Source organism: Chelmon rostratus, chromosome 16 (assembly GCF_017976325.1).
Source record: "Chelmon rostratus isolate fCheRos1 chromosome 16, fCheRos1.pri, whole genome shotgun sequence".
In the NCBI taxonomy this organism is placed as follows: Eukaryota; Metazoa; Chordata; class Actinopteri; order Chaetodontiformes; family Chaetodontidae; genus Chelmon; species Chelmon rostratus.
This window is the reverse complement of record NC_055673.1, coordinates 13,122,838-13,145,174: the sequence shown is the minus strand read 5'-3', so window position 1 is coordinate 13,145,174 and position 22,337 is coordinate 13,122,838. Positions and strand designations below refer to the sequence as shown.

At 41.6% G+C, this 22,337-nt stretch overlaps 1 protein-coding gene across 1 annotated transcript; it reads right to left on the bottom strand.

The window, feature by feature from the left end:
* Positions 1–46: 46 nt before the first annotated feature.
* c16h18orf21 (chromosome 16 C18orf21 homolog) lies at positions 47–21,360 on the bottom strand. The gene is made up of 5 exons (XM_041955885.1): positions 21,056–21,360; positions 15,731–15,753; positions 14,689–14,906; positions 1,514–1,707; positions 47–1,233 (listed from the first exon to the last, which is right to left on the bottom strand). Exons 1-5 carry the CDS (start codon positions 21,154–21,156, stop codon positions 1,071–1,073), a joined length of 699 nt encoding a protein of 232 aa, XP_041811819.1. The 5' UTR covers positions 21,157–21,360; the 3' UTR covers positions 47–1,070.
* Between the last annotated feature and the right edge of the window lie 977 nt (positions 21,361–22,337).

The window sequence follows — 22,337 nt, the reverse complement described above, 5'->3', positions numbered from 1 at the left end:
TCACAGTTTCACAGACTGAACTGTTTTATTTCAGGTGCAGGTGGAATACAAATGTGAGGTATTTCAGGATTTAAACACATAATGTACACTGAATAGCTAATGGGAAACAGGTAGGTAATCAGGCAGTACAAAATGCAGCAAATATATCTAAATTCCCACTCTTAACAAAAAGATGAAAAGAGTAACCTTACAAAAACATATAGCCAAAGAAAATATTACAAGAAAACGTAAAGTCTTGACAATATTGATTGTCAATAAGGTTTTAGGCCGTTGTGCCTATTCAATGTAAACAGCAACTGTTGAGTCCCATTTTAGACAATAATTGCAAATATCTTCACTGGTGACTGTGCACAGTTTCAAAATCATTTGTATGCACATACAAAAATGCAACAGTGGCAACAACATGTATACATTTGTCAGTCTGTCATATTAAGCCAATGCCATAAGAAATTAGTTCACACAGACACAGCTCCCCACTGGAGAGGGACAAAAAATAAAGTAAGTAAATACCAAAGTTTTAACATCAGGTAGTATGAATACAAAATAATTTTAGGTGTATTCATCATATAAATCTATACTTGGAACTTTAGAAAAAAAAATGGAGACAGATATTGGCATGTAAACCAGCTTGTCATGCCACGAACACCACCACAGAACAAGGTTAGGCTTTCTTCGATGTTTCAGCCATTTGATAAATACTGGATATTTCCTCAAACATTCCACGTAAAATAGCATCCCCAGTTTAGGAGACTATAAGAGGCGTGTGCTAAAGTAGACGGAAGAAGCGTTCTCCTTCGACTGGCTCAGCTGAAGATGCAGCAACCCTGATTAATAGTTGAAATAGCCAGCCCAGTGCTCCCACTGCATTCAGGATACCAGGAGCGCCATTCCAAACAGCCCAGCAATAGCTGAGTTGGTGGGCAAACTATTACCCTTCCCAAACCGGCTTGGAAACCAAAGTTACTTTCTTAAGTCCCCCCTTAACCTTTGGTGTAAACAGGTTACAACATGGTCTGACTCCTTGTTTTTTTAAGAGTATACATAAAGACATGGTGCATTTTGGGAGATACTCAAAGTGAAGACAGAAAATCTTTCAAGCCCCCCTTCTTGCTGCCCCGGGTGTCCTCTCGCATGAGTATCTTACTGAGACGCTGGACGACCCAATTTTTAGGTTTAGAGGGGGGCTTGGAGGAAGATGAGCTCGACCCTGAAGTGCTGGAGGAGGTGGAGGACCTGGAGGGAAAGAGAAAGTTGTTGGTCGGCAGGAAATGTTCAAAGTGTGCTGCCAACAAGCATGTGATCCAGTAAGCATGAACACCAACACGTACTACCCATACAGCTAGCTGCAGTTCTCTTAATGCTGAATAAATAGAAATGCAATCGTTCAAATGCTAACATGCCTGATACATCATCCTCTTGAATGTCTGTGACACCAATCATCTTAGTCAAGGAACGTTACATCTTAAATTTGAGCTCAGAGGACATTAGTAACAGCAACCTTAAAATAACTTACCTAGGTGTGTGAACAGGAGTCTTGTCTTTGCCAGGAGTCTTTGGAGTAGTTATGTTGGCTCTGTTGGTGGACTGTGGGGTCCTGTGCTTGCCAGCGCTCCCCGGTGTGCTGTGGGTCTTAGCAAGGGTCGTTATAAAGTCCCTGTTCATTCCTTTGTGTCTGGATGTCGTATTGCAAGTGTGGCAGGTGGCCATCTGGGATAAGGAGAGAAAGGGATTCATTAATATTGCATGCCCTGCATCTATATTCCTCTCATACATAACGAGGTTTGGAGGTGAAGGCATACAAGGTATCCCCACAGGAATATCTTTTAAAAAAATCTGCAGGTGTTCAAAAAGGTCCTTGAAACTGCTGTTACATAATACCAATCTATCTACCAACTCGTAAATCTGAGTGAGAGAGGGTGAAGCTTTTTTTCATTTCAGTCATTTTCCATCAAACCCAGTTCAGGCACAGCTGTCTGTGTTTCTCTGAGACACACACACACACACACGCGTTTGTTGTGACTTAGGCTGGACACCGATTGCAGTGACAGAACGACTCCAGGGACACAGAGAGCAGGACTAGCCGCGGTTGTGGCAGGCAAAGGGGCTGTAATGAGAAGTGCTCATATGCCCTGGGTGACGCAGGCCAGCCCCAAAGCCTCACAGATGTCAGGCACATCTATTGCCATGTCACAGCTGAGGAACAGTTCACAATGGGGTCCAGGAAGAAAATTTGTGGCAGGAGATGATTCACTTAACAGCTGAGACTCTTCCCATTGGCCCTGCCAAACATCCCAGAGATTACCTTACCTTTGAATGTTTGCACAGATATGAAAATAACTGGATTAGTTAAAGCAGGATGGGAGACACTGATTTAGCCTATGACAGGGCAAGGTGGGGCTGTTGCCGTGCAGTTTCACCTATTCAGGGTGTGGGTGCTATAAAAGCCGTCGGCCATTCAACCTTTTTGAATTACAATTAAAGCCGAGTTAATGCTTCGCTGCACCTCATGTGACAAATTATACGCAAACATCATAAGCATGGCTCAGATTACACAAGACCCTACATAAGGCAAAGCATGGAGACACGTCTGAGTTACGAGACCCAACAGATCCTCGTGATTGAGGACAAGAACTGGTATCCAAGACTCCTGCCTACTGCTGTCATGTGTCCCAATAAAAAGGTACAGTGCATATAACAAGACCGTGACTGGAACAAGTGCAGTACATGTCTGTCACAGGGTGCTTGTATTGTGTGGTGAAATCACCAGTAATCAATCAGTAAGAAACAGTTAAAAAACAACAGCTGCTATGGTAATTGCCACTATTACTTTTTTCCATTGACCGCATTTGGCCGATGCACTTATTCAGCTGCTGCCCAGTATTCACAACTGAGACACCATCATCAGATCCAGTGACGGGAACAATTCAGAGACAATCACATCCTCCCAGTGATAAACTGACTGTGCAAGACAAGCTACAGGGAGTGGTTTGTTTCTTTGTTTTCTGAACTAATCCTAAACCACCTCTAGGACTGAATAAAACTCTTGGACAGGAGAGCCAGTCATGCTTTCCTCACTGGAGAAAACTTCCCCACTGTAGGAAATGCAGTACAAAGTGTTAAAAGTCATGTAGTGTCGACTGAGGACTCTTCTTCAACATTCCTCCCCAGCCTTCAGTAACTTGTATCCCATTAATGACACAAGACATGCACAGTTGCACAAGGTTAAAACTGGTTAGAACAGACCACCACTGCAGAGGTCAGCAAGTCTGAGCCGAGCTGTCGACAGTTCTGAATGCTGATGAGATGGAAAACTCACCGACACGAAGGTAGCCATTTCAGATTCTGACAGGTGTCTGTTGGAGAGTTGGGTTTCGAAGCAGCAGGAGTACAGAGTTCCTCTTTCTTTCTACGTGACTGTATGTGAAGTGTTTACTACATGAGCCTGCATGTCCAGCTTTATACAGACCGAGCCCAGCAACGCGCCCACCCATCTTTGCATAGGGGTGTGGCTCAAAGGAGGACTGACCAATGCACTGTCAAAAGGGTCGATTAATCTGTGGGACAGCCGGCACTCTGCTGCTGCTTTGTCTGTGATGACACTTCAACCCAAACTGGACTCTTCTAGACACATCCTTTAATTTACAATACAAGATAAAAAGTCTGGACCCATCTAAGCATGTCCAAACACAGAAAGGTAGGGTTGAAAGATACCATTAGACTCCATATAGACCCCAATATATCATATTGTGTCTGTATGCAACATCATTTGCTAAACTAGTCTAATTTGTGAATAATAATAAGTGATAAAATGTGCTTGTTAAATGCAACAAGGCTGGGTCAGAGATCAAGACACTAAATTAAAAGCTGGGACAATACTATGCAAACCACCGTGATCATAAATGTTTGCTGGTAATGGTTTCAGCTTGTTTATTTCCACATGTAATAAAGGTGTAGTTTACTAGAAAGGTCATCAAAAACACAGGCCAGCATGCAGATTTCACTTTCAACGCTTCCTTTAAAAGAGAGCTCCCACAACTGAGTGCTGAATTTTCAGCAAAACAACTGTACTGACCATGAAAACAAGTTGTGTTTTCCTCAGTTATTGGCAAAGCAAGGTGTTCCACTGTCTAAACATCAAATCACCCACTCTATGCATAAGGCACGGACATAAAGTTTTCCTTTTCTTGTGTGGTTACTGAGTTATTATGATTATATAAGTGGCATAAAACCAATTTCTTTCTTCAACTCCTAAATAGGCAAACCTCTATTTCAGCAAATGAGGCTTCACGTTGAAAGAGAACGTTCAACAGTAAAAGCCTTTTCATCAAACTCATTATCTATCCTGAACTTGAAATAACCAGTGCTCTTCTAAACTTAGCAAAGCTCAAAGCAATTATGATTGGAATCGTTGTATAAAAAGAAGTTGTAACAACTCAAAGCAGCTATGCTGATGATGCAGATAAAGCTGGAACACTAAGGATGATTGTGCAGCTGTTTAAACTTATCATTAGTGCTGTCTTGAAGGCTTTTCTTTGTATCTTCAGACAAAAAAATGCATTAATATTACAAAGACATAGCAAAGGATGTTATACTGGTACCTTTAATTCTGGTTATATTGAGGATTTTCAGAGTAACAAAGTAATGGCCTACAGTGGTTAGAGTAGAGTGGCACTCCACTGGAGGATCTGGGTTCAGGAGGAAATATATATATCCTGCTGCAGTGTCCCCAAGCCCAGCACTGAAATACTAATGTTTCTGGTACTTTCCTTAGAGGATTTGTGAACCAGTAATACTACACATCTTCACAGATAAAATCATTTTTCTATGTAATGAACAACTAGGGATGGTAAGTTAATTTAGTAATTTTTTGAATTTAGAAATATCTGCTTGGAAACTGACTCTGAAATCTCAAATTGAGTCTCTACATGGGTATTCATGGGTAATCCACTTTGAAATCACTTCACGACTATTTCCATGCTGTATTGAAATAGATGGAAACAAGTGATTCCTCTAATGGAAATTTTAAACATTGTATTCTTTAGATATTGATGGAATGAATGTAAAACATGATATTTGTAGGTAACAGGCTAAAATGTATGACTTATCCACTAAGATTTAATTTAAGTTTTCAACACTGGAGTTTTGCTTTAGAGAAACTGACACCTGCCTGTCACTATGATGGCAAAATCACTGAAAGCCAATGTGATGTGTGTGTATGTGTGTGTATAAATAAAATAAAATCTAAAAATAAAAATACCTGGACTGAAAATTGCCATCTCATTCCTGTTTATATCCATCTCAACATATTTTGAAGTGTTGAGTCTTATTATATTTCACACTCTGGATTTGATTTATTGTTATTTAGAACCTTTCCATCATCACCTACCGCCTGTTATTTCCTGCTGCAATTACCCAATTTCCTCCTGCAGATCATTAAAGTTTCATCTAATCAAATGTAAACAGGAAACTGGTGGCAAAAACGCAAACAAAAGCTATTTGTTCCTCAGCTATAAATGTTGCTGTAACACATACTGTAAGGTGCTGTGGACATTTAGGTGACAGCCTAGATGTTCCTGGTTTGAAAAAAAAAAACCCACAATCGCAAGACATGTGTGTGTGGCCCATAGTGGAGTGGATCAAACACAGACAGACAGCTGGGCTGCAGATGGATGTTTACAACTACAGTGACCTCATGCTGTTTATCCTCTTGTCCTCTAGTTACCACTAGTGGCCCCACTATCATCAGCTGGCCAACACTGAAGCACTGATACGACAGGCTCTAAGAATAGAAACCTTCATCCGATGAAGGCGTGCGTGTCCATGCGCACATAAAAACATTGTGCACAGAATAATCAGACTAAGACATCAACAAAGTGACGCTGTCCACTCCAAAACAACGATGACAGTATGGTTGCTGCATGATAACCTGAAATGAAACCCCACCCATCACGTGTACCAGTCTAATTTACACTAATCCTTTGACATGTAGCGTATGCACTTGGAGGGACACACGTGAACCGGTGCCACAGAGAGATTTGATTTCCTCATCTTGGGCTGTTGATCCTGGCAGCAGACAGACCTAAACAGTGGCCAGTGAAGCATATGGCAAGGGCGACATGTTAGAGCTTCAGGGTTGAAAGAGGATAAACAACCACATGTACACAGCTGGTGGAATATTAAGGACGATTGTTTTTTGCAGGAAGTCGAATTTCTGTTCAGAAAATCTAGGTTCACCGTAATGTCTGTGGAAGAAAGCATGACTTGTGGTTACAATAATAAACTGGCATCCAGCATACAAAAAGCACTGAATCGCTAACCTGTGCACATGCAGTACGTATAGTATATTTTCACAATGAGTCAGCCTTGAACTTTCTTCCTACTCCCATGTGTTTGTGTCTAACATGAAAGGCGAACCGACACAGACAGCCACAGTCACAGACAAACTTGACCCTGATCCCATGCACATATATCATGGCTTTTTAGCTCTGACAACCATGCACAGTGCATGGAATGTCAGCATCTGCTGTTCATCCTCTAAATCCTTAAAAAAAGACAGTGTGCATTCATATACACCTTGCTAACAGCATAAATCTCTGTCATGCAATTAGGAAGACAGAATAAACCCATCTGCTAATTCTTGTGGCGTCTGTGCAGTGAGGGGTTTAAAGGCAGTCGAGGCTTGCCATCATGCTGACAAATCACCAGCAAACCTTTCCTCCATGAGACAAGACATGCAGCTTATGTAAGTTTACGTGAGTGAACAGGAATAATATTGTGATGTTTAAATGAGCAAAGGAGTGAGGGACAACTCATAAACGTGGCAACTCGCTGTGAGATTCTGCAGCTTTGTGTCGTGCAGCTGAAGCTGTGCCCAGTTGACCATGTGTAATCCGATACTGTGGCAAATGAGAAGATGGGGGTGTTCATGAGTTAAACACTCCTGAGGTTCTCTTGTGAATAAGTCTGAACCCAATCGACAGGGAAATCTCTGCTTCTGCTGTCTGGGACCTGCAAGGCTGTTCGTGTCACACCTTTACATACTGTATACATTTCTTCCTGAAAAACACATTTCTGCCACCATGGCACACACATATGCCTGTAGCTTAAGATTACTAACAAATGTTGCACTGGTTGTGAGAATTTAAAGAAATGGCATGTGGATAATGAAATGGCACACTTGCACAGACAAAAAGAAAACACACACACAGACCCACATAAATCAGTCCTGAAGATGGACCCCTTTTTCTATTAATAGCCCCTGCTCCATAAATACCTTCCTTCCTCTCTGCTGCCAGAGGTCAGCTTGTGTTGATTAATTTGACCTAGGCAGTACGATACCACCCCAGAGGGGGAAGATGAGTAGAGTAACAAAGTGAGTGACAGAATTAGGTGCGGTTAAGATACTTTGCATTGAATAAATGCTTGACAAAAGTTTGCAAGTGCTAAATGTTGATTGTGTGACAGAGTTTTCAAAATGTCTGCGTGTGCGTGCACTCAAAAGCACAAATATCGGCGCACAATGTGTGTGAAAATCATTTGAGAACACATCAATACAACACAATAAAGCCCAAAGCAGAAGAGCAGTTGGGGGATCAATATGAGGCAGGCTGTGATGGTGCAGGCAGCCACTTAGTCACACTGTCTGGAGGCAGGCTGCCCAGTAAATACCCAGAGACACCCGATCTGAATGCAGATCTGCTGCACACTGCCATTTAAAACAAAAAAAAGTCATATCTGTTTCTCTCTTTCTTTCTGTTGGCTTTGATTAAGGTCACATTTCTTCCTGCATCACACCAGCAGGTCTGCCTCAAAGCAAACCAGAGCAAAGGCTGGAGAAAAGGTATTAATATTTTAAATGATCTATCCCATAGTCCTCAACAAGTCGGATTTATCCTGTTATCCAGATTATATAATATAATTTGTTAATGAAGGTGCTTTGGGTTATTTATTTCAGTAAATTATATATGAGTTGCTGAATGTTGAATGAACATCTGGAACCCATTAAATCAGCAATATCTCACTGTGAGAAACGCTTGATAGGATTCTTTCAGAACATAAAAAAACAAGAGATAAACTGGGAACGAATGCCTCTTGAAATCCCACAGATTTTATCTGTGGAAGCTTTATCCGGGGAACACCGTCATGGTCTGGTTTAAATCTAGAAACTTGCTCCTGCTTAATGGCCTAAAGTGTCAGTCAAGCTGCATTCTGTCTGTCCAGACTCATACATATATGTTGTGAAGACAGTTGGAAACATGCTATCTTTACTTAGAGACTATTTTTCCAGAGGAGTACAGAGAACTGTTCAAGAGCTTCATCACATGGTGCAACAACAATCACCTGAACTCAATATCAGTAGAACCAATGAGCTTCTGGTGGACTACAATGCTTCAAATATGGATGAGCTATGGTGCTAAATAACGGCCAGAAAAGTGTTTTTGCAGAACTTTATGATGTCTCTTTGAAGTTGACTTTTTAATATAAATTTTTTATAAAATGTCATATAAATAAAATTTAATCCTGAGATATTTATTATATTTGAAATAAGAATTTACAAACTTTCACATTCTATCTTCATTAGACGTAGAGAGACCAAAGAGCAAAAGTCTTACATATACTTCTGATAACAGTTAACAGTTAAAATAGTTCATTTCATACTGACTTGTGAAGCACTTTGTAAAGTCTGTTTCAGCATGAGCTCTATTAGTAAATCATGGTGGTTTACAGGTAAATGTGGTAAATGAATGGTATGGGTGCTGTAAACAGCCACAGCCTGTGTAATGACAGCTGTTCTAGAGCTGTTTGAGAACTTTGCCAACACAATCAGTGAAACTGCACTTCCCTGTTCTTCTCATTGACATTTGTAATTAGTGGTTGAGCAGGCACAAGTATCGATATGCAAACAGATGTTTAAGAGTGTTTCTACATCCACTTATGGTTAACTGTAGGAGTGGAAATGAGGCTTGTGTAAATGTACCCAGTTCCACAGTAATTTGGATTCATACAACAAAACCAGTGGTACTTCTGGCTCTCTACATCTGACAGAAAGAGTGTGTATGCACATTAGCGTCTTTCTCCGTATACACAGTTTTATGCATCTGACCCCTAAACGGACCGGCTGTGCTTCAGGGTGCCACTGCTCTGAGTGCAGATGGAGTTTTGGGCTTAGAAATTAACAACACAGCTTAGAGACAGATCTGGATTTACATCTCCTCTGTGGCCATTTTAAGAGGCAGTTAATGTGCACACATGCCGACAGAATCGATTACAACAGCAGTATACCATAAATGCTGGCAAGTGAGGATCCAGAAACTGGGCAGTGATGGCTTCCAAACCTTGACACCCGGGCCAGCTTAAGCCTTGGCAGGGATTGCCAAGTTCCAGAGTAGACTTTTGATAGTGGTGAGGAAACGAAATGAAGAGAGGCACAGAGGCTAAATGAGAGATGACATGTTGTTATGGTGCTGCATCAAGATCTCTATGTGGGGTTTATCCTGCTTGCGAGCTGGGCTACAGCCACGATGACAGCGGAGAGGAGGTTTCCTGAGGATGTCAGTCACTAAACCAGCTGGCACTGACCTGCCATCACTGCTGTACACTGTACGTGTGTGTGTGTTAACATGCTTAAAATACTTCAGTACACACTCTGCTAAATCCCTACACACGTGAGACATGAGTGAGTGTTTGCATTTCCCAGCAAGTCTCTGTTTGTATCTAAAAAGCTCAAGGCCACCGCCACTGTTGCTATTGCAGATTCCCTCCTGGCCTTTCTCTTCCCCAACACACCCCCCTCTTGTCATCCCGTCATTTGCTACACACCCTTGAGGTGTCAAAACCCTCTGTGAAGCTTTTCCTGTTCCCTGAGAGCAAACAGGCAAAGCACCAGCCAGATATCGCTGTCTCCTGTTTCCAGTCATCTATTCAAGAGGCACATTCTCCGGTGACATCACTTTGGTGAGGATGAGTATGACAGAGGGCTGTGGTGAGGAGATGGCCATGAATGGAAGGAAGAGAGAAGAAAGATGAGGATAATGCAAGGGGGCAGGTGGCGGTCAGGCAGATGAGTTGAGGTAAAACGTGAGAGAAAAAGAATGGGAGGGATTGGAGAGAGCAAGAAAAACAAGAGTAAGGGATGAGAAGGTGGTCAGTGAGGTCAAGAAGAAGCGGTGACATAAATTACACAGAGGTTGGACTGAGGAACAAATGGCTCTTCTGGGAAAGGGAAGCATTTTTCAGCCACTTATGTTCTGCCACTTGTTTTTTTCAGGCCTGGTTAATCTTTTATTCTGAAAGCAAGTGTTGTTTTCAGAGTAAAACAAGTGTTTTCAGAGCAAAGCAAATGTTGTTTTCAAGTACAACAAGTGTTGTTTTCAGAAAATGGCACTGTGACTTCACATTACGTAACCGTGCCTATCTACTTGTCTTGGAAAAAGAGTAATTCTTCCGGTGAACTAGCAGGTAGAATCATATCTTATTTTCCTAGCAAGTAACTGTTGAGTTTAGGTGCTAGGCATAAACCCACCCCCAAAACAACAGAAATGTATATGGCCAGTAAGAGCCTGAACAGAACATGTTTTTCCTTACAAAAACTCTGCTGGGAAGTAGAAACACAACAAAGAAGGCGGAGGAGAAGGCGCTATCCTTCGCTCCATTTAGGGTGTCTGCCTCTGTTGTGGGGCAACAATCCAACTTCTTTCCATATCCTCTGCTAGATAACCTGCCCAGCATCTATAAACATACCTGATTTATAATACCGCTAAGACACAACTTCACAGAGCTGAGGGGAGCATATCAGCAATGGCATCCACCTCGAGGGCGGCACATACATACATCCTAAAGGGAGAGCAATATGGTGTGAAATGAAGGGGATTTACACCCTGGAGTATAAATACCACTACACCACCCATGCCTGTGAGTGTGACTGTGCATCTACTAGTCACGTGTTTCCAGCTGTCTATGTTTTTATGCTTATATTTTTAAGACAGATTTTCAGTATAGAAAGTGGCGAATATTTGAGTAGTATGCAGGATGCACATTGTTCGGAGGACTGAAGATTGTGTCTCACTCACAAAAGGTGGAAAGACTTTATGAATGCAACGTGGCCTGGAGGAACGACTTAAACTAACAATTTGCTCTTCAGAGTGTCTCACAACACCTCTCATCCAGCGAAAGATCCCAGGATTGTTTTGACACTCAAAAGAGCACCGAGACATAAGCAAACACGGACATCTGCGTCTGCAAGTGCTCACACCTTGTTTTGTATAAACGTCTGCGCACAAACGTGACAGATTTATATGACAGTGTGTTTTGATTGGTTCTCCAATAAATCCTCCACTTCTTCCTGTGGCTGTCAGGTAACCAGCTGTAAGAACAGCAGAATATTGTGTACACAGCCATAACACTCAACTTCGGCACACTGATATAAAACAGTAAAATGATGTCACACACTAAGAAAAAAAACAAATTAAGGGCACATGGTCACTGTGACACATTGTCTCAGGAAGTTTGGGAACCTTGTTTTTCACAGGGTTAAAAATCAACAGCAGCATTTTCTGAAAATGCTAGCTGGCACAAGTTTAGCATCCAAAGTGGATGCTAATCTCTTTATTCAGGCTCTCATGCTGAGTCCATCTCCCTATCAGGATGGTTGTGCTCTGTTCATCAGCATGGAGCCAGGGAGGCAAAGAAAGGAAAGCAGTCTAAATTCCTCCTCTTATCTCACCGCTCCACCACTCTGCATTTTAAGGGTATCACCTCGCTATCACCCTTCTGCCAAGCACAGGGGTATGCCGTCTCGCATATGTGGCATGACTTGTCGCCTCTTGAACCTCCACTATATGACCGGCGAGTGACCATGAAAACAGGGTAAAAATACCTTGGAGGACACACTCAGGGTGTATTAGTTTACTAGGAAGTCACATGATAAACAAGGATCAACGTGTGCCATCATGACCGAAACACTGTTGACAAAGGAGGTGCACAGTCATGGCTGAGAGTCTTTAAGAGAGGCCTTCGGGGTACAACACACAACATACAGTAGTTATATTTGACTAGGGTTGATGTATTGGCTACGAGTCACACAGCAGAGCTGCACAGGTTTAAGTTTATGGACCTTAAGTCAAGGATTGGGTTGCACCAGTTATTCATAAATCCATCACAAAGTTAAGGTATTAACTGGCTACTTATAAACTAGTGATTTACTCAATCATAGTTCACCATTAAAACGTGATAAATGTCTTAACTAGCAAAGCATTCAGTGACATCTAAATCGGTAACTAGGAGACACCTGAAGCACGGTCCAATCAAAATCAGTCAACTATATAAATAGAAGTCATGTGCAGTAACGAAGTTGGAACACTGTGTAAAACTTTAAATAGAATTCAATCATTTGCAAATCCTTTTCAGCCTATATTCTCTTGAATAGGTACAAAGGCAACATTCTTTTTCTAAATATACAGTCATTCTCAATTTGATGGGAGCAACACATTTCCAACAAGCTGGGATGGGAGCAACAAAACACATGGATGTCTGACAGAATGTCAAGACGATTATTTCCTCACAGTCTGTTGTTATTTGTAGTTCATTCTGGAATGCTTAGAATTACAATTCTTACATATTGCACCTTTAAAGAGTTTACATTTCAATTGTCAGCTCAGCTGAAACTAGGATTAGTTCCATCATAACGGTTATGCCTGCCAGTTGGCAGCTGTAAATATTACCAACAATGAATCTCTACATATGAACTAGTTTGTGGTGCAACCTGTTTTAATTTAGTAATGTGTAAATCTTATCTCTAACATTATAACTGGGCTGTGAAGTAACTAGTGCAGCTGGTTGAAGTGTGAACTTTTATGGGTCAGTAATTATGGTAGCTATTAACTGAATGCGTCTGAGATGGTTTTCTTCTAAAAGTCTGTGTGACGTGTGCCACACAGTATCATGTTGTATATTATTACACAAACAATTCAGAGATGATAATATTTCTGCTGTTACAAGATTTTCTTATTAAATGATGTTTCACGAAATCCATGTTGGTGCAGCTTTGATGCTGTTTCTGCTGCAGTGGACTATTACTTTTATTGTTAAGAGTGTAGCTACATTCTTAAATTTTAGGACAATTTAGAGTCTGTGAAAAAAAGGTTATTTAGGTTAATTATTTAATTATCTGTATGTGAATTCACTGTCGATCTCTAAGAGTTAAAACAGTCTTCTTCATGTAAATATTCTCTCAAATCTCTTCCTGCAGACCCTGGATCTGACCTTCATCACAGTCCACAGAAGCAGAACAGGAAGGGGCACACAGCCCCTGCTGCATACAAAATGATGTTACAAGATGACAACTTTTTCTTCTGCAGTCCATCATTTGACTTCTGCTGTTCACCTTTCTTATCTGCCTTCCACCCTCTTGCTTTTTTTTTTATCTCCTCTTCTATTTCGTCTCCTCTGTTATTCTCCACAGCTCTCACTCCCTTTTTTTATTCCTGCTCCCTCTCTCCATCTCTGTCTTCCTCCTTGCCTTCAGTGTCAACAGATATATAGTGGAGAGCGGGTTCAGAGTGTCCTGCGCCGCGAATACCTGCATACGAAATGAACCCAACCGGATTTTAATGAGACAGCAGCATTTCTACTAGTTCCATGCCAGATCACCAGAGGGGTTCCTTGGTGGTTCTCTACGGTCAGTGTTCTCTGTTGGGTGGTGGGGGGGGGCACCCTATTGCCACAAGCTCCACCACCACCTCATCTAAATTGACTTATCAATAGAGTGGGGGTTGCTGACCAAAAGAAGCTTTCCATTTTGTCACTGCCTGGTGCCGTCCATTAAGAGGCCAGAGACAAGGCCAGAGACAAATAGGACCACTATAACAATTTAGGGGCAGTGGGAGAGTGTTGACCAAGCACTATCTGGCAACATTAGTTCTGTAACAGTTAAGCCTAATGGGACCACTGTAAAGACTGTGATAAGTGGAGCACCATAATGAAGCCAGGGACTGTGGAATGAATACAAATGACTTCATTCATCTAAACAGCAACGACTGGAAACAATACATTAAGAGACAACCTACGGCTTGTTAAGTTATAATAAATAATGATGTAATATATTTTTGATCATCACTGCGAATTTCTTTTGTTCTAGATATGAGGTCAACTCCAGGTAAGTAGACAAAATTTCACGGTTTTAGAAACACACTACACAGTTTCCAGCAGGTATTATTCCTAAACACCAATATCAGTACCTGCTCCCAAAAATCCAACTAGGCTCAAACAAGAATTACCGCCTGGTGGTTGTGTGTCTCCGCCAACTGGTGAAGTCACAAGTTGACATCACAGTGACCTTGACCGTAGACCACCACATCAGTTCATCTTTCAGTCCAAGTGAACGTTTGTGCCAAATTCCCTCAAGGTGTTCCTGAGATATCGCGTTTACGAGAAGAGGATGGTATGTAATTACAGATGGACGGACAACCCGAAAACATAATGCCTCCAGCCGGGGCTATCTCCAGCGCAGAGGCATAAGAACCAGTACACCATCCTGCTGTCCATACCTTCCCTTATTTCAACACCATTATAGCTAAGGACAAATTCAGGCATGTGCCCCTGGTGTTTTTCTGCAAGGACAATGTGCTGCAGTGCAGTAAAATACATAACCAGGTCTGTGGGGTTGTAGTGGGGGTTGTTTTGTCTTCTCACCAGGACTGAGGAGGACTGTTGGAAGCAGTGCAGCAGATTTTTCTGCACCAGGCTGAGTCGTTTGCCCCTGGCCCTCCTGCGCAAGACACTCTGCACACGTGCTGAAGGACGCCGCTTGGGCCGCAGCCGCACCCGGTGATTGCCAGGCTGCAGCCACTGATAACAGTGCGGACACACTGAGGTGCTCTGCAGCAGACTAGAGGATTTCTTCTTTCGTCCTGCCGAGAAGAGGCCAAACAAAACTTAATATAATAATATTCCAGCGTGCAGCCATGCATATTTCTTTTCAACAAAATAATACCCAGAATATAGAGGTAACTGAAGTGGTGGCGATGTACAAGAGGGTAAGAATGAGAAGCTTGTTGACAGTTTTCTATCCCTTTAAGATAGGATATTAAGCAAGGAGGCAAATATATATCTGTTTAAGACAGGTAGCTGAAAGATCAATGCTGGGATCATCGTTTTAAGCAGCTGCATACAGATTCTCATACTTGATACCATGCTTATCATTAAAACATCCCATATTTCTATATGCACTGAAAAACAATCCACATTCCAATATATTTGTCATTGCCAAACAACATTTTCATGATTATGTTTATTCTCTCTACATCTAGACTTCATTAAGTCGTGTCAAAATTCTTAATTTTCTCTTAATCAGGCTTTGAACAAACACCATGTTACTCCCACTGGGACCAGCCCTCGTCTTATTTGGAAGAGAAAGTCTGAACAGCCTTACTAAATGGCATCACTACCTATTGATGTGGTTTTGGCTGGCATGGCCCTGTGTGTGTGTGTGTGTGTTTGATCCCACCAGGCAGGCTGCTTCAGACAGCTGGCTGACTCAAGTGTGTTTGACTGAGGGTTTAGAGAGGTTTATCAATCTTGACAAGGCGGTGACAAGGTCCTATTTACTATTGCATTTTGCACTTTGTGGCTATTCACTCTAGGGCATCACTGATGTACACATGAAATGAAAATAGAGCAAACATTTTACATAAAAAGTACGATTCTTGAAGGATGTGCAGGTCTCTTAACGTACCATTAGACTTCACATGCCACTGCCTAGGGAAGACAAAGAGGAGACAAAGTCAGACATGTTAAACAGATAAGAGTAAAATTAATCAGTAACTGAGTTTAATATTAAAAACCATTAGCACAAAATGACTAGGAAGCAAAACTTTAATAATTACAGCTTCTATGAAATAAATAAAGTTTTGGGTATTGTAATATTTAGTGACAAGCATTCGTAAGTAATTCAACATATTCATTTATTTCAATATGCCCTGCGCACAATGGAGCAATGTAATAAATAAATGAAGAGGTTCATTGATAAGGAAAGAGTATTTGAACTAATTTTGTTTGACAGTTTTCAATTTAATCTATTTAGTGAAAGAAAGTTCTAAAATACATTCATGCAAATGAACCCATTAAAAAATGGAAACACCAATTTGGAAATTATGTGTCGTGGAAAACGCACAACTGGAAAAGCAAAAGGGTCTCTTCCAAACAATATAGGGCAACTCTCCAAACCATTTCAATGGGCTGCCCCCCTCCCTCACACAGGGCTTCCTCTGTGACCGCTACGCTGCCTCCAATGTTGGAACGCTTGCAATGAGATATTTGTGCAAACATTTTGACTAAGCCACTGCTAAACCCAACTAAAATTAGCCCCAGGCTTAAATCGATGAAGGGAAATTTCCTGTCCGGCTGCACGTGTGGCATGGAGAGGCTGTTTATGGAGAGGAGGAGGGGGTGGGGTCAACTTTAATCTGGAGTTGACCTGCTGGCTGCTGCTGTGGCGTCTGGCGGCAGCGGTTTGTTGACGCTCTCCACTTGCATTCTCAACCCCCCCATTTGTGAGATGTTGCATTATATTGCTGAATTATGCTTGATGCATCTGGATGAGCGGCAGGGTGGGGAAAGATCCAATCTATCCACCATCACTCATGCCACAGTCTGAGTCACTGTCCCTTGATACCCGACAATTTAATAATCAGTGACTGGATTAGACTGTCAGATTATGTAGAAGCTGTGTCAGAAAATACGGGAAATGAAGGGAAGCTGTTCGAGGCAGACATGGTGGAATGTGACTCTGCAGAGGGCTGATAATGATTCACAGGCTTTGAACAATCTTTTTTCATCATTCTTATCTGATAAAAAAATGTATCTTTAGAAAGTTAGTAGATTTTGAATACATTTCCTTAGGAAGTTACTTCACTATTGATAATCAATGATCATTAGGTGCACTTGACACTGCTGACAAATACATTCTGACTACATAAAGTGACCCATTTTCACTGGTTTGCAGTCCTGAAAAATAAAATCTCTGACAAAGCTATGAACAGACCACTGATGACTCAAGTGCAGAGAAGCCAGATTCTTGGTTTATGCTTCCCGCTGCTCCCCTGACTCTCAGAAACTGTACACCGCAAAGTCCTCTTTCACAGCACTGATCTTATTAACATACTTGTCATGCATCTCCTTTTAAGTACACACAAAGTCCTGGTGATGAAGACTGAAGATATGGGCTCTACACATGAACTGCTGACAACTGGGAGATGCAGAGATACACAGCCCTGGAAGATGCAAAATTGTGGAGTGCGGGGGAGGGGGGTGGCATTATGTGCTGCCTAAAATGTAATAATGTAATTAGAAACAGAAGCGCTGGCTGAGGCAAAGTGCACAAAATGAAAAGCACTGTGAATGAATATTTTATTGCTACCATGAGGGAAAAGACTGCAACTGTTGCCTGATTCTGAAAATCCTTCACTGATGTTCATAACGTAGATATTCAGGCCTTGACAACACAGATATTTTTAAAACGGATATTATGCCCTTCCTCTTGCCCTGTCCACACGCCCTTCATTTTTTTAAAATAAACCCATGTACATGTGGATTAGGCACCAGACACAATGGCCAGGCTCACATATTGGTGTGGTCACTGTCTAGACTCTGTATCCTTCTACAGCAAAGTTCGGCAGGACGTGACAGGAAAGGAGCCAGCAGCTGCCTCCCAGTGTAGAGCTCACTGGTATGGGTGGAGAGGTCTGCCGCCTCCGGCTAAGAGGGGCCAAGAGACGAGACATACAGCAAGAGAGGAGATGAGAGCAAGTGGTGTATAAGGAAGCTGTATTCAAAGAGGTCTTTAAAGTTTTGGCAGTGGGAAGGGAAAGCCTGGTGACCGATATTGGCAAAAATCAATGACAATGACTATTGGATCATAGGAGATGGATGAACAATTGGATGGCAGGGTTCAGTTGAACAGTGCAATGTCTTCACTGCATGGTACAGCTCAGCTTGACATGCTTTTTGATCCAGGTACTTTTTTCGATTTTGTTTTCCACTGAAGCTGGTACCCTGATCGTCATAGCAATGCCAGGGTGAAACTACCGTGACATTGTCTTTAACGTGACACAAAAACAGGAACAACAGAGGATATACTTCCCTTTGAGATCCTTTCATTGCCATCCAAACAGGAACATCTGCACTTCATCAATTTACCACAGCGTCATTTTACAGGCTGACATTTCTTAAAATCTGGATCAGCAAATAAATAAATAAATTCAGTTTTTAAAATGCAGTTGCAATTTGGTGTCATTATGCAGGATATCTGTGTCTCTCTGACCCATCAGTGGTCTGCAGTGTTTTCATTCCACCGTTTAGTGTTGGCTCCGCTCACTTGGAATCTCGACTGAGTTGACACCCAAAAAAGCACAAGGTAATAGCCACAGGAAAGGCAAAGGAAAACCAAAAAAGAATGGTTCCTAATTAAGCCAAGCTGAGCCATACCAAGCAGCGGAAATCCAGCATTAGCCAACTGACAAAAATAGAAACTGGCAACTATTCTGATAATTAATCATTTCCCATTTAGCCTTAAGGATGGCAATAGTGATTTGTCATTCAATCAGTCCCCCACTTCGATCCACACTGAAATAACTCAACAGCAATTGGATGGATTTTTCTGACATTTTATAAAATAATTAACCAATTAATACAGTAAAAAAAATTGACAACTTTTTCAATTATAATAGTTGGCTTTAATTATTACCTGCTCAACACATATTGGAGTTCTAGTACCACTAACTGACAATGGATTGTCACTGACATATTGGTATCAGACAATATACTTGTCTCTATGATGAAAAAAAACAGTATTAATGCAGAACAAAAGCACATGAGTCACTGTGACATTGTCCAGTAGACATCTTGTATATCAGAACTGTCAGTCAGGCTCCGGTTAACAGATACACGACTATGACGATGAACTTACTGGAAAACAGCTTCACTAGTCTGGCAACGTGATAAAGTGACGTCAGTTTACACACAAGGACAAACAGGCTGTCACGTTCACTAAATACACTCCTAGGGGGCCCTCCCCTATACACACAAAATAAAGTACTAATGTACAACTAAAAAAATTTCATGATGGCCTTTACCAAAACTCAATACAGATAATTTTTACTGAAACAAAGGGGGAAATTAATACTTGAAACCAATTGTGATCTCAATGCAAACATAGACACAAACACATTCAGTCATCATCAGCCCGATGAATGTGAAGACAGCAGCAGAAGGCAGTAACACTATCTCCAACAAATATGTGTAGTAGAGTGTATGAGTACTGACAAGCAGCCGTGAAACAAACACTCCAGTGACGCATGACCAAGACCATAACTGGAGAAAGCAAAGACACTGGAAACTCCCAGAAGAAAACAGAGAGACAGTTGTGGTTCATTAGGATTAAAAACATCCTCAACAAACACTGACCACACATGCCAACTACTTGAGTGGATGCTATGAACTACATTTTAATTTCCCCTCACTTAGCTGACCAACTGTGTGTCCCAGACCTTGATAGGAAACGTTAATTTTTAACAGTATTATCCCTCATCACACTTACAGTAAAATTTGGCTGTGGCTGCTAATTGTGTTTTACCTGCCAGACACTTTGGCATGAAACCTGCCAGGTCATATAGCCAGTGGTCCAAACATTCAGATTCATGTCTTGCCTGCTGGACAGCTGGTCATAGTTAAACGTGGTCAAAATGTTCTCTATAACACCACCTCATCATAGCCAGGGAATCTGGGGAACTGATCAGTGTCTTACAGCAAAAGTGGGCTCAAACACACATCCGTAAAACAACCCTGAATTGGGGTTTCACTATTAAAACCTCTGTTTTTGTTTCCATGCATGGTTATGCCCACAAATTTCCTGGCTGAGGTGAAAGTGAAATTAAGACAGGATACAGGGATATGGCTGGAACCCAACTCAAACATGACGCACAAGTCTTTTACGAATATACTTTTACACACGTTAAATGCATTAATATCCATATAAACTATGATAAAGAAAATCTGAGCACACAGAACAGTACACCTACAGGCGTGCAGGGTCTGCATGCACACACGCACACAATCTCTTCTTCACACACACACCCAGACACGCACACAGACTAAGGCTTAAGAGGATTTATCCTGAAATTACTTTTGGCTTTCACTTTCCACACAACAAGGCAATCACCGCATTGTGGGATATACCATCAGAAGAAAATGGAATAAATTGCCATTTTGGCAGAAGAAAGAAAACTGACCCAGTCAACTTTAAATGATGAAGCAAATTAGAAGTTGGCATTAATTACTATTGTGCTTTATTCTAATAGGAATGAAAAGAATTGACAACAGGAGGCTAATTAGAAAAGGATAGCTGGTACGTTGGGAAAGACTCAGTACTCTGCATGGGTCCTTTTGATAACAATGCAAAGGATACAAGAGAAGACACGTGCTTACCCTACTACACCATGATTAGAGAGACTGGTTTCTTCCTGTTGCTCTCTTTTTGAATCTTATTCGTAAGGTGCCGTGACTTGAACTGAATTCATCAGTTGCTAGCTCACATGCTGCACAACTCGCCCCGTACCACGCACAAGGGCAGCCACTGGACACAGCTTGCTCGTGTTCAGCTTCAATAGATCAAAGAACTATATCACTAAAGATTTGGCCTTTGACAGATGTGCTTTGTTTTGGTAGATTTCTCACGCACTGTGTGTCACTAGAGAAGTTAATATTGTGTTTTATGTAGGTTCAGCTGAAATGTATGTTGCTTAAAATGAAGTACAGTGAAGTCATCTACAAAATCAAATAATAAGTATCTAGACACCATTGTGGGATAAGCTAATGTTAGAAAATAAACACTGCCTGTTATTATCTTCAATTAGTTATCAGCATATTGGCAGAAGTCAACCGTTAATACTGGTCGAGCTCCTCCACCTAGTGCCTATTCGCTGCTATTACAACAATAGAGGGACAAAGTAAGGGCTCGGCAGTGAAAGTAACATTCAGGAGGATTTTAAAGAAAGTTTCTTACATGAGGAACCGCGATAGCTCCGGACACGTTTCTCTATACAGCAGAGAAGCGCCCAACAGAAAGTTGACAGACTTTTCTTCAGGAGGTGTCTTCATTTCCATACGGGGAACTCGTGCTACTCGTGACAAACCGGTATTCCACTGCAATTCTGTGTTAAGACTTCTTCCGAAAAACGTGTAAGTGGCAATTTAGATGGAAATTGATGTTAAAAGACGTTCGCACACACGCCGCTGGAGCTGTGGTGGTCAGTAAGTGTTAAAAAGGTATTAATTTTAATCTAGACAAAGCTAACGTTGGGTTGCAACTCGATAGCCATCCACGTTGGGTCGCGAGATTTAGACGTTGCTTGTGGTGCATTGTGGGAGTTTGAGTTTATCAGAAACACTCTGCGGAGCGACTGTATGGTTCAGTAGCTCACTGGTATTCATTGTAAACCATCATACTCGCATATTTGCTTTGTCCTTAAAAATAGACAACATTATCATAAAATGAAATAGTAGATTAATATAAATGCTCCCTGTCAGGACAGAAGTTGTCAAAATAAACGTGTAGGCATATTCTTTCACACTGAATTAAATGAAATGAATCTGTCTTAAAATGAACTTTTAAATGGCCTGTTTAAATGTTATCGGGAATTAGGTTACTAACAGTCCCAGTCTGCAGTCAACACTTGAGATAATTCATGAGACGCTAATGTTTTCCGCAGCCAAAGTTAAATACATACCAACTCATTACTGCATTTCTGAGATATCCACAAATGTCAAGGTATTCATTTAGCGCAACCGACTCTACTGAACTGATATTCTTTGATGTCATCGTTCCTAAGATCTTATTGGACAGTAGGAATTCGCCTACCAATGTTAGACGACAGTGGGGTATGTTGACATCATTATTGCTTTATCCTGCGCTTATCAGAGCACCAACAACCGAGGTTTCTGGAGTCCAAGAACACATTAACCTATGCCGTCCGACAAGGACTCGAGGTATCGCCCGAGTCTATCAAACTCCTCCAGCGTCCAGTGACATTGTTGCATCTGGTTTAAAGGGAATTCTGCGGGGAGAACCAGAGCTACAATGTCAAATTGGATATATTGAAGCAGCGGCGGCATCAGCAGGGAAAAAGAGCCTACTGAGTGCGCAACGATGGGTAGGCTACCCTCTGGGGTGCGGACATCAAAAGAAGCAGCCCGGTCAGACACACGCCCGGTGAAACAGAGACGTGTGATGACAAGACAGAAGTTACAAAGAGGTTTTGTTCGGCACAAAAGGGGATTTCATTCTG